The sequence below is a fragment of the Nematolebias whitei genome, chromosome 10 (assembly GCF_014905685.2).
Source record: "Nematolebias whitei isolate Nwh7 chromosome 10, NemWhi1, whole genome shotgun sequence".
Taxonomy (NCBI): Eukaryota; Metazoa; Chordata; class Actinopteri; order Cyprinodontiformes; family Rivulidae; genus Nematolebias; species Nematolebias whitei.
The window spans coordinates 12746313-12759793 of NC_056507.1; the positions used below are offsets into that span (position 1 = coordinate 12746313).

At 37.7% G+C, this 13481-nt stretch overlaps 1 protein-coding gene across 1 annotated transcript; it reads right to left on the reverse strand.

Annotated features, from left to right (window-relative positions):
- Positions 1-6209: 6209 nt before the first annotated feature.
- LOC119415983 (parathyroid hormone-like) lies at positions 6210-6676 on the reverse strand (the record flags this gene model as incomplete). The annotated part of the gene is made up of 2 exons (XM_037683153.1): positions 6210-6465; positions 6603-6676. Coding segments are annotated over 2 exons (330 nt in total), but the record flags the coding sequence as incomplete, so codon positions are not given.
- Positions 6677-13481: the final 6805 nt, after the last annotated feature.

Sequence of the window (13481 nt, forward strand, 5' to 3'; positions counted from 1 at the left end):
GTCGATAAACCATTAAAAAAAGACAAAATAATTTAGTAGTAAGACTTTGTCAAAGACAAAGTATCACCTCATCAAAAACAAAGTATCACCTCACTGGCTTGTCTGTTGCCTGTAGTGCACCCTAAATAGCACAAACTGGGCAAAAAGCTGTTACAAAGGTAATCCTTTTGACAGATTCAGCCCAGATACAAGACAAAATGTCCATTCATCCATTTTCTTACTTTACTCAGTGCACACTGGACAGGTCGCAAGTCCATCACAGAGACAAAAGAAAACACACCGTTCACACCGTCTTACACCTATGGACACCGAGACCCAGAGAAACCCACCCTTGCACAGGGAGAATGTGCAAACTCCACTCAGCAAAGCCCTAGGCCAGAAGTTGAGCTTGTGACCCTCTTGCCGAGAGGCTCCAGCCACTGTTCCACTGTGACACTCAAGACAAAAACTTTACATTTAATTCATCTGATAGTAAATGATCTAACTGCAATATTTTCAACATAATATTGCACAAGCTGCATGTAACTAGACAGACAGATTCAAGCATACAGTGTCAATCAATTCAAGAATTCAAACCTACACCTAAAACTCAGCAAATTGAGTATTTTCATTTGTGCCTTTGGGCACTTTTGTTTAAAGCATAATATTACAAGACACATCACTTGTCCCCTTTTTAAGTGTGTCTGCAAAAAATGTTAACCACTCTTTTACAGGCTTGAGGGGATAATATTGTACAAAGTGACTGTCGAAGAGCAGCTGACGTCACGTTTAAAAAAAGTGCTAAATAAAAATTAATATTAATAAATAAATATAAAATAAATAAACAATATCTTTATATATACTTTAAATATATAAAATAATGTAAATAAATAAATATTGACAGACTCAGTCTGTCACAAATTCCTGTCAAAGGCACAATCTAAAATATAATTTATTCTAAAGCATATTCTATTTAGTATGTTACATACATTATTAATTCATAGCCTTTAGGTCAATTGTTTAAATAAAATGTTTTAGGTTAGTTCAAATTATTTTTTGTTAGGCAAGTCAAGCTATACAAACAGATATCTACCAGTCACAACTGTATTCATTATCCAATATTTTAATTTATCTGTTCTTTATTATTTTCTTTTTTTTCCCCACATTTACTGATCTAACAAGGTTGAGTCATGTCCTCTAGATGGATTCTTCTTAGTTGAAAGTTTTGTTCTTTATCCAAAAAACTTCTTCCGTCTGAGGAGCTGCAAGCAAACGTCGATACTCCATTAAGTACCACTCTAATCGCTTATCGTTTCTATTCAGTTCTACTCAACTGTACCCGGTAGATGTGTCTCCATTGGGAGCGTGTCCCTCACTGTGTGTGGGATCATCAGTGCAAAGCGAGCGATAGTTGGATTTCATTTCGTAAAATTTCCCCCGCACGGAATATATGTTTGAGTGTAGCTGTCGGAAGCCAGTTTTTCAGAGACCTCCCAGTACACTTGCTCATTCCTCATGGCTTTGTCAAGTTCAGGCTGCATGAGCTTGACAGCCAAAATGAATAAAAAGGTTTGCACCTCATTATTGGTCCATGGGATTATGTGGGATTTGCAGTTCATCGTCTGTTTCGGGAAAGTATGCTCTGCAACAATCGGATTGAAAATGGCGCTTCAAGGTCAAGGACACTTTATTGTCATTTGCATCACATGTGGTACATGAGGTGGAACGAAATTGTGTCCTCAAGGTCAGTTACACCCCAAAAAAGCTATATTTAAATACAGTATAAATAAAGATAAACAGTATATAAGGATCTAAGATATACACTATCAATAATAATATAAATAAGATGTAGTAAAACAGCCAACTGAACATGAGTCAGTTATGAGCAAATGGGTATGAATAAAGCAGCTTATGGGTAAGAAATCAGCAGCATAGATAGTCTAATGTCCAATTTAAAATGGCATTACAGTAGTTTGTCTGGTTAGGAATTAAAATGAATTGAATTGTTCTAGAATTGCGCCGCTCAAGGTGGCTGCATGTTGGAGCAGCTCTGTTACTTTCATTCTGAGATTTTGCTTTTGGAAACTTTAATTCCTGGTTTTCTGGATGTAAATCATATTTTTTGGATTATTGTTTCCTCTGGTATCAGATGCTGTGCAGCCGGAAGGATTTTTACTGAAACTTTTTAAGTTTTGGACATTTGTTTTGATGCGTAACTATGGCAACAAGGCTGTTTTCTACAACAACAGCAGCTGATTAACATCGCAAAAGCTCAAATAATATCTCAACTATGGCCCCAACTCTCAAATGAGTTTAAAAGGATGTTATGTGGACGCATTCTTATCTACCTGCCAGCTGTGCTCGAGTGCCTGACCACTGAGATCCTGGAACTAGCAGGAAACACGGCTCACGGCAGCGGAAGGACAGGATCGTCCCTCAGCACCTACAATTGGCTGTCCGCACCTATGAGGAGCTCAGCAGACTGCTGGGAGGAGTGGCCATCGCTCTGGGAGGAGTTCTGCCCGGCATTCAGGCAGTCCTACAGTCCAGGGGAACCAAGAGGTCAGCCGAATCTGGGTGGACGGATCGGACGGCATCTGCAGCCAGTTTCTTAGAATCCACTGTGGGATGGACCTTTACAAGAGATCCTTCCTGTTTACAGCCATCAGCATCTATAACATCTCTTAATGAAATGAGGATAACGAGTTATAACAACAAAATAATTTCCCTTTGGGATTAATAAAGTATTTTTGAATTGAATTTAAGAGTCTTACAACTTCAGGGTAAAAGCCAGGAGGCGAGTTTGAGCACAAGTTTGCAAGTTCAGCTTTGGCTCATCCAGTGATGTTGATTAACGGGCCAATCAATGGCTGCAATTTATGGACATCAAAATTGCTTGCTCGGCTGCTTGGAACCACATCTGAGGCAGGTCCAAAAACTGAGCAGGAACAGGTAATGGGGACACAGTTGGCTGATGTGAGCTTATCAAAGCCACGCTCGTGGAGAAGCAGCTATAGTGGATCAACCAGTTTGTTGGTGACAGCCAAATCTAGTTGTTTACATGCAAGAGGACCATCAGCCTAACGACCAATCGTTAGTGCCCTGATGGCCACTAGCTATTCACAGAGGTCTGAGTGATACTTGCAATAACAGCATTATAAGGGGAACAATTGAACACAGAGGCCTCCGTCTCTGTTTAACGATGGGTGGGTTCTCTTCACAAAGATGGCTTCCTTTAATCCTCTCTTGAATCACTGTTCCTCTCCATCAAGGATATGAACATCTTCATCCCTGAAAGAGTGACTGCTGGCTTGTAGAGGAGTGTAGACTGCAGAGTCCTGGTCTGATGATGTTGATCTTCTGTGCTGGGCTATCCTGTTGGCTTGTAGCTGTTAAGTTTCCCTGATGTATAACTGATCACAGCCTCCTGGCACTTAACAGCATAAATAATATTACTCCGTTCGTACCAGGGGACTGGATCTTTTGAGATGAACCAGTCTTTGCCGTAATATATTTTGGGGTTTGAAAGCCACTGGGATGTCATGTTTAGAAAATAAACGTCTCTGTTTCTCTGAAACTCCTGCAACATACACTGTATGAACACTGGTGTTTTCATTCAACCTTTATTTAAACAGGTTAGTCCCAGTGAGCCAAGAGGACTCATTTACAAGAGAGACCTTAAGAGACCTGGTCTGGGGTCCTCCCTGTCACCTGATGGCTAGATGAAGTCCTGTTTGGGCTTCTTCTCTGCTTTCATGAAGACTCAGTTAGGATATCTACTTTGTTCAAGGGCCTGTCTTGTGTGGGATTTCTCCTTCTCCCTTGCTCCTGAGTTTGTGGGGATGATGTAAAGAACCCCTCCGGAGGGCCTGACGCAACCTTGTTAGATTTCTCAGGATTATTGAGCATGCATCAGGACTTTTATTTACTGGTGTCTGGAATATATACATACACATGAGTAATGAAAATAATATAAGAAATTGAAACTTTAATTTTATAGATATGGTTTAGAGAGCCTGTCTAACTATAAAACAGCGACAGACATAACTCAGCGGCTTGGACGATTATGGGGTTGCATGTGAACTTATCAGTGTTGCAGAATTAAATACAGCACTTGACAGGTCAACGTTTGTCTTAAACAAACATTTCAAAGCAGCTACGAGGACTTTAGACAATTACATTATCTTGTTTTTAAGCATTACCGTTAGCGAAAAAGCTAGTAAGCTTAACGGTTAGCATAATGGTTAGGTTGCTAAACGTTAGCTAACTGTTGCTAACGCTGTAAACAAAAGTTTAAAACATCTCATATTTACCTTCTTGAGTTACATTCCGTTTTAAAGTTTTAGCCAGTGGACGGACAGCCGATAGTTGTGTAATTTAAATGAAGAAGCAAAGAAACCAAAAAAAGACTAGCGTTTTTAGTTGACAGTTTTTGCTTGGATTAACCGCTAGTGGAGTTGTTTTGGTTTGAGGAAGCTGAACTCACGTACGATATCGCGAGACTTCCGTATGACGTCACTGTTCTAAAGTTTTTTTTTTTTGTTTAGTTACCAAAAAAATGTTTAGTTACAAATCCTGCAGACTTATGCACAACTACAATGCATTTTTTGAGCAGACCACAATAAACACGAACAATGAACATGAATCATGAAAACCACACGATTAAATTAAAACAGAATACAATATATATTATTAAATAACCTAAATAAATAGCTAAATAGCAACTGGAGTCACATAAGAAAGTTGCGCAATCCTCTCATGGAGCCATTGTGCAGTTTGTGAATTGCACATTTCTTTTAGAAAGGCCAAATCGCTAAGAAATCCAGTAAACACTGGTTTAGTTTTAGCAAATTTACAATTATGAACAAAAAATTGGACTAAACAAAAGGATTGAAAGGAGCTCTTGTTTTGACACCAAATTTGGCCACTTTGTAATTTAAAGTGGATTTTTCTAAATTGTTTAAATTCCGCCAGTGTTCCCAAAATGTTTTCAAAATACCACAAGAAAAGAATTAAAAGATGTTCCTCCATTTCTATGTCTGACTTGCAAAAGGTATGCATCTTCACCAATGTTAGATTTGGAATGTAAAAAAAATCACCGCAAGGATAAATATTGTTTATTATTTTTTAAATAAACCTCTTTCATCTTGGGTGGGATAGGAAACTTGTAAACGCCATAAACTTGCATCTAATTTTTTTTTTAGTAAATTCTTTCACTAAGCGGAGTGATGGAAAATATTCTCTGGATAAGGCAAGTTTTGAGGAACTTTTTACATGTCTTGTCAACAAAAGAAGAGTTTTGAATGGACAAAGAATATTGCAGAGCTATCATCACTGTGTATAATAGAGAACCTTTAACAGTGCAAATAAGTGCTTGTGGGATTGCAATAATCACATCATTATTGACCGGAACAAATTAGATTGTATTTATGACAAAAATCTGCTAAATCCAGTAAATTGCCTCTGCTGTCCATTAGATGTAATATAGACAATATCTCCTGTTCCAACCAGTCGCCATAAAAGAAGTATGCATGTTTGCAAGTCTGGGCAAACATTTCTAAATGCACAAATAATTAAACAAAAAAAAAGTTTATTTAAAAAAGTAGCATCTTATACAAAACAATTAAACTTACAAGCAAAATGCACAGATTTGTGTGTACATTGTTAAACAAAGGTAAAACTATACAAATCATTCTTTTCTGTTTAGGTGCTTAAAATATCAGGCATTTAGCAACAATAGCTAAACATCAATTTGAGCCTTTTACAATTATATCGAAAGTAAAATACTTACTGAGTATACTTAAAATCAAAAATAGCCAATTTAGGTCAAACAGTTTGAATGGGCCCTAAACTGGGCTTTGTCAATAATAATAATAATAATAATTATTATTATAATATAAAATAAAAAAAACACAGCTGGTCCAAGTTAGACTGTCTCCTTCATGCTGGCTTCATAACAAAGCCTCTTAAATAAAAGTGCATTCATGTAACAGAAGGTTTGCCTAACAGAGGCACTGTCACATAAATAAAAAATTCATAAATAACAAAATAAATAAAATATATATGGAAATACAAAACAGCACAACGATAAGAACCGACTACAGAGATTTTTTTTTTTTTTTTAAGTTTAGATAGAAAAAAGGGTTAAACTCAGGTGAAATTTTTATATTTTTCTGTGTTGGAAATGTTAAACAATTTCATAAAGTCTCCAAAAAAAAAAAAAAAAAAAATCACGATTGTTTTGACTCGAGGAGCTTCTCAAAAAAGTCTATCGCTTGCTGGATTTCCTCTGATGTCAGATCACCCAGCTCAGTCAGCTCCTCTGGATGCAGCCTCCTCCTCAGGCTCTCGCTGTCCCCCCCGCTGCTGGTCTGGGCTGCATTGTGGATGTCTTGGATCCTCCTCTGCAGCCACTCTCTGCGCTCCTGCACCTGCTTGTGGTGCCTGAGGTTGTGCATGAGCTGCACCTCACTCACTGTCCTTTTACTGCAAAACCATCAAACACTGTCAATTTTACATTGAAAGAACAAATCTTTGTTGAAAATACAAAACGCACTTGTTGCTCCTATTTTAAAAAAATAAACTCATAAATGATGTGAGCAAAAAGAGGAGGTATAAATTACCTTATGGGACGTCCTTGACAGTGAATGAAGAGGTATAAAACGATGAGGGAAATGAACAGGATTTTAAAGCCTGTATTTGTCATGTCGAGTGTGTTGACCTGTAAAAGAAATGTTAAAGCAAAATCAAATCAAAAATTTTCCCCTAAAGTGGAACAATTCTCAATAAAAACAGTCAATAGAATCCAAATGCCTCCTTTGAGAAATTAAAAAAACAAATGTTTTTGTACATTTTCACACATTTTTTATTTTATTTTTGCCACTGCATTTTACAAAATAAAGAAAACAAACAAATTTAGTTACTTTAAGGCATTTGAACCAATTTGTACTTCTAAATGACAGGCCAAGAGGAACATACCTGTGGTGGTTTTTCTTCTTTTTCTCTTCAGTCCGATAACAAAACTGTAGTAGAAGTGGTCTCTTCAGTGAGTCACTGTGGTTTGGTGGTTAGCTCCTATTAGTTATGATAAGCACAGGACTCCCCACGTTCCTTTTATAGCCTGGGTGTCCAGTTGTTGATGAGTTGCTTTCATTATTGCTGTTGATGTCATACCTCCAGCTCCTGGAGGGGGCAGGCCATGAATGACAGCACCCCCTCTTAGCTTCAGGCTTTTACCTGTCATGCGGCATCAAACAAATGGCTTTGAACCCAAATACCTTCACACCTTTCTGACTTGGAAAAACACTCAAACACCAGAATCCCAGACTTTTACAAGAATGCATGTGTTGTTCTGACATAAATCTCTCTCTAAGCTGTCTCCCAAAAGCACAGGAAATCTTGTTAAATACCCAAATAAAAGCAAAAATAGCATAATTAGTTTACTTCTTTTTTTGTATAAGCATGTGCAGCTCCTCATTACTGAGCTTAATGTGTTATTTAAAACTTTCCCCCACTATCTAATTTCATAAGCCTCTTTTTTTTCTACTCTACATCCATGAACTGCCCAGTCCTACTGGTCTACATCCGATGTGACCTTTTTTTAATCTGATTCCGAGCATGTCTCACAACAATGGAGGCAACATTAGGATGGATTTATGACTCTCGTGGACTATTACTGAGTCTCCCTGGTTACATAGACACTTAACTAAAGAATTAACATTGTTTTAATGAGGCTGTTTCTCAAAAGAAGAGAGCTTTTATACCAATTTGACGTCAGAGGATACATCCTGAATCACACAGTAAGTGGGAGCTTTGGGAGGTGTGTCACTGAGTGATGCCGCTGTCGTCACTGTTTCGGGCATGATTGACAGGTATGTGAGTCTGTGTTTGTGAGAGCAAGACAAGGTCAATGGGCATCAAGAAATCATGGAAATTTACACCCATGTATATCACTTATTTAATTACAAAAACAGCTAAAACCTTTAAAAAAAACCTTAATTTTCCTGTGGAATTATAGGAGATTTGAGGTGGTTTGTGTTAGTTTATATAATTTCAAATTATTTGATTATTTTCCATCACATAGTAACAACAGGAAAGTATAAAATTTGCCCCAAATGACTTTTACAGTGAGCCCAAAGTGAAGCTTCTCTTGCCAGCTTTAAGTTTGAGGTCACAGCCAGACTGCTTACCGTAAGAAACTCTAAAACTAAGAGCCGTAAGTCAAACTGTGGGTTTCCATCTTCAGTGACAAAAAGAACCAGAGGTCTGCAACAGATATGCCTCCTTCAAAACCCCAGTCTTGACTTCAGCCTGTCCGTCAGGCTGAGGTTACACAAACAGACAGAAAACATAGAAAGAGAACAGCCAGAGAAGAGCTGAAGTTCTCCAGGACTCTTGAAAGAACCTGAGCTACAAATCTTGGGGGGAAAAAACATCCTCAGCGTTACATAAAATATTTGTTTTTGTGTAAAATCTGATATTATTGTGTAATTTCCTGTTTGTTTGAACTTTTTTTTTTTATTTTAGACATTCATAAATCAAATTATTCAGCTCAGTCAGGAGATGGGTGCTATGACTTTTGTTTTTTTATAACTTGTATACTTTCAAAACTTAATTTGCTAATGTTGTCTTCATAAAATGCATACAAATCTCTTTTGTTCCTTCAAAACATTGTTCTTTGTAAAATCTGCTTCAGCATCTACTTTGTCTATTTTGCTCATTTTAGTTTTTAGCAAGTGCTCTTTCAGTTTGAACAACTTTCATTTAAACTCAGCTCCATAAGGGGAAGCTCAGAATTATAAATCCTCTCTGGCCTGGGAATGCAGGAATTACACGTCTTTCTTGTAAATGAGTCCTCGTGGCTCAATGAGACTAACCTGTATAAATAAATGTTGAATGAATGTCTGGGGTTCCCCCAGCAGGAGATGGAGAGTGTCACTGGAGAGAGGGAGGTCTAGGTTTCTCTCCTGATTCTGCTCCCTCCTTAATCCAACCACAGATAAGCAGCAGAAGATGGAGATTAACAGTGGTGGGCACATGTCCGCTAATCTGCTAACAGCTAATAGTGGAACTATTTTTTTGTTTAGTGGATTAGCATTTTTGCTAACTTTTGAAATGTCATGCTCAGTAATCCAGGTATAAAATGCATGGACCCATGGATGAAGGACAAAATGTCTCAACGATAAAAGAAACCATCCAGATGACCTGACTGAACTTTGTTGGGTTAGCAGGATTAGCTTTTGTTAAATTAGCTTTTGCCAACTTTAAGTCCTCCAACAAAATTCACAAGCTTGTTCCTGTCTGTTGTGGGTGTGTTTCCAAGAGTCCATTAGACACACTATTGGCTGATTACGCGTACACGTGACAAGATGTGATTGGTCGACACTGCTTCAACTGGAAGGAGACGAAGATGTGTGACAGACACTGGGCGACAGTCATCTTAGCGGTTTAGGGTTAGCGTCCAATCATTTTTTTAACACGTTTTAAATTTTTGCAATTAGCAAAGCTAATTTTTTATTTAGTTGAACATGGGTTAGCGAAGCTAACTTTTTGCTTAGCTGTGCCAGATATTCTGCTTCTTCAGCAAATTTCAGCAGTCGTTCCGCACTGAAATTTCACAGAAAACGCAATTTCTGTTTAATGATTTTTTTTAACTGTTTAATTTACACACTTTATTTCAACTAAATGCAACATATATATTTTTCCAGTAATCAAAATGTAGCTATATATCCATTAATTTTATTTTCCGTACTTGATTATTCCTACTCTGGATTGTTGGTGCTTCTCTCCAGCTGTAGAAGCAGCAGACACTCTGAACATTCTGGCAGTCCATCACATGGTCCCATTCTGAAAAAGTTGGGACAGTGTGTAAAATTAAACAAAAACAGAATGCAATGATTTGCAAATCTCTTAAGGCAATATTTTTATTTACAGTGGAACATAGTAAACGTATCAGATCTTCTTTCGGCTGTTTCCTCTTCAGGGTTCACTTCAGTGAAGTCATCCTCCTCCATCTCACCCTGTCTGCATCTTCTGTCCCCACTCCAACCGTCTCCATGTTCGCTCTAACTGAAAACAATCTGTCAGAAGTGGGACTTAAACTCATGCCTCCATGAGAAACTGTGGCCTGTGGGACAAAAGGCTGTAAAAGTAAACAGAAACAGCTGGAAGAGCATTTTTATACCAACTAGGTTGGCAACAGGTTAGGATGAGGAGAGGGTTTAAAAAGAGGCCTTTACAGGGCCTGAAAAGATAGACATACTTTAGGTTTACCAGTTGCTAAATAGGGATGTAAATGTGAACATTGTGGACTTAAGCAATAAAATGTCCCTACAGGTTTTTCACTTACCATCTTTACCAAATCAATTTTTTTTTATTTCTTAAATTTCCACACTTAATTTATGATTTTTTTTTAATCATCTGGGTCCAGTTTTCCATTCCTTTTCCCAACACAGGTGGGAACAAGGGTCATGGATCCACAAAACTGAACAGTCCATCCATAAATCAATGCTGAAGTAGAGCATGATAATGATTATGTTTTATTTCTTTAAGCCCTTAAATTTAGTACTCTAAAAAAAAAAAATGTTAAAAACAGAAAATGGACAATAGCAAAATTAAACGAGTGTCAAATTGTTGTTGTTTTTAAAAAAATAATAATTTACATTAGTACATATTTGGACGTTTCACAGCGCAAGTTCTCATAACGAGAAACACTTCAGTAAAGTGTAATTTCACGAAATTAACTGAGAGTTTTTTTTTGCTGTCTAAAAGCCATATCGACGGTTGTCTTTATTCCGAACTCCTCCCTCCGTCTCCACCAGTGAAAAGAGGCATGACGGCATCAGCAGAGAAGGATCAGTATGAGGTTATGTTTCTGTTAACGCACTTACATTCCTGCTCTCACTAAATCTTTTTTTAAGCAGTTTACCATGACAATTAGGCATCATTATTTATTATTTTGTGAAGTCATCTAGTCCACGTGTTGGGCCATAAATAAATGCTTCAACTGGTCAGTGAATAAAACTGGTTGCATACCAGCGTGACAAGATTTATGATGTTCGGCAAAGCCCTTCAGAGAGACTGACCTCTCGTTCTGCTGTGATACTATTACAGACAACACTGGTCTGTTGAGAACATATCTGCTGAGCATGTTAACCTCTGACCTTAGCTTGCTACTTGTCGTCCTAATTACCTCATGCTCCCTCAATGTGTAGGGGTTCCCTAATGGTATGCAAGGTGGGGGTTCCTCTATGGCATCCAAGGTGGATGGGAATACAAAACAGCAAGATGACTTCAAAAGATGGTTATTATTAAAAAAAAAAAAAGATAGTTCCATTAGCTCCATTCTGCCTGGTAACAGATGAAAACATAGCAGGGAGAGAGAAACTGAGGTGGGAAGAACCTGGGCTAACCGGTGCTGTCAACAGAGGAGTAGCTAACATGCCGGGGAATCACCTCCTGACATCCACAGCTGCTGCAAATCAGGTGGAGCAGAAAGGCAAGCCGCTTACCAAGACTCCAGAATAACTGATGGGGAGTTAAAAAAAAAAAAAATGGTAGGGGGGCTTGCTATTTTCAGGATAGGCTTTGAATCTTCTAGAAGATGACACCATGTTTGAGACAAGTAACAGAAGATGAAAAACATCAGCAGCTTGTCTCCTGTCGGGTGGAAGAGAGTTGGTAAAGAACAAGCTCTCGTTTCTGATATAATTTATGTTGTTGGAGGATTTTTTTTTTCTCATTATGTAGATTAAATAAAACATTACAGGTTAATTTTAAAATGATTTTTGTAGGCTTTTCATTTAAAAAAAACCCCAGCTAACTTCTCCATGTGGTGACATCAGAACAATAAAATAAAAAAAATCACCAACATAGCACTGTTTATTAAGCAGTATAAGGATAAAAAGCAAAAACATTTGGAAAAATGTCTATTTCAACATATTGGACAAAATTAATAACATTTTTATACATAAACTGTTGTTTGTCAGTCCACCTTTTTATCATGAGTATGATACAACCCCAGGATAAAAATATGGAACAACCACATTTAAAGCACACATTTTATTGGAAACAACAAATGAACAAAAACAAACCAAGCAGATCTGGACTCACAATTATGCTTCATAACTCCTGGATTTCCCAGGGATTCAGTCTGGGCCCTGTTCTGTTCTGCTTTCTTTACATGTTGTCCATGCGATCAATCCTAAACATATACTGTATAGGTAGTTAATAACTGAACTTCTCTTGTCTCTTGAGGACTTTTCACCGCTCAACCTAAAGGTTTCCTCAGTGCTGATAGTGGCCTGGGAGTACCATGCTTTTAAAAGGTTATTAACAAGTGAAATGTCTTCAACAAGTCCTGCTGCCTCCAGGGGCGATTTTAGACTTTTTTGTGGGGTGCTCAAGCACCCCTAAATTTTAACTCAGCACTCCTAAAATAATTAAGTTATTTTTTGTTTTTTGGTTGGTTCTGGGTTTGGGTTCTGTTTATTGCATTTATGATTCAAATGCAACAAAATAAACAAATTGAAAAGTAACAGATCATTGTAATACTTGGTTTATTTACAGAATGATTTTAATTGCTGGATGTCCGACCACTGAGCTGCTGGCTTTCAGTAACTGTGGCTTCCAAAGCAGTTTAGTTGAATAGTCTTGCTTTAGAGGGTGGGATGGAATTTATTCCATTTCCAAAACCTGAACTGAGTCTGGAAAAATGTAAAATATTGATAAAGCCCTACAGCTGACAAACTGAATTCAACAGTGATAAACAGGAAGTACCTCAAGTCTTATGAAGGTAACTGCAAGTAAATACTCCATTTTCTGTCATAATTACATTGTATGCTTAATGGTTAAATTAAAGGTTAATGCTTAAAGCTAGTTTTACTTTGTTTTGTGTGTTCCGTATGTAGATATATGTTGCAACTTCTGGTAGCACAAGTTTAGTCTTTATTTGTTATGATCAATTAACACTAAACTGATTTTGTACAAAGCGTTTATTAGATTGTGTAATGTAAAGCAGAGTGGTACATCTGTAGCATCTTAGCTAGCACGTCTGTATTGCACGCCGCTAGCTTAGCGCTACTTCTTGTTGTGCCGAGCTCTCTAAAATAGTTATTGAATCCAGTGTTTGCTTATGTAGGTAAACACAGATGTTTAACAACTGTTAAAATGCACCAGAATGCAGGATATGGCATCTACTTTATTCAAAATTTGCTGGAGGACCCCCAGACCCCCCCACCAGTGTCACCCCCCACCCCCCACACACACATTATGAATTATTCTGATGCCAGTGGCCATCACATTGTTCAAGCCAAGAGCCATTGTCAAAAGTGGGGGCTAAGGGCCCCTAAAGGTCAGATTCTAGAATCACCCCTGTTGCCTTCTAATTAATCATTTGGGATTATATCTTGGATGACTTAGTGTCCTTTGTAACCATGCTTTACTAACCATGTAAATTGGTAACTATGTAACCGTGCTTTACTAACCATGTAAACTGGTAACTA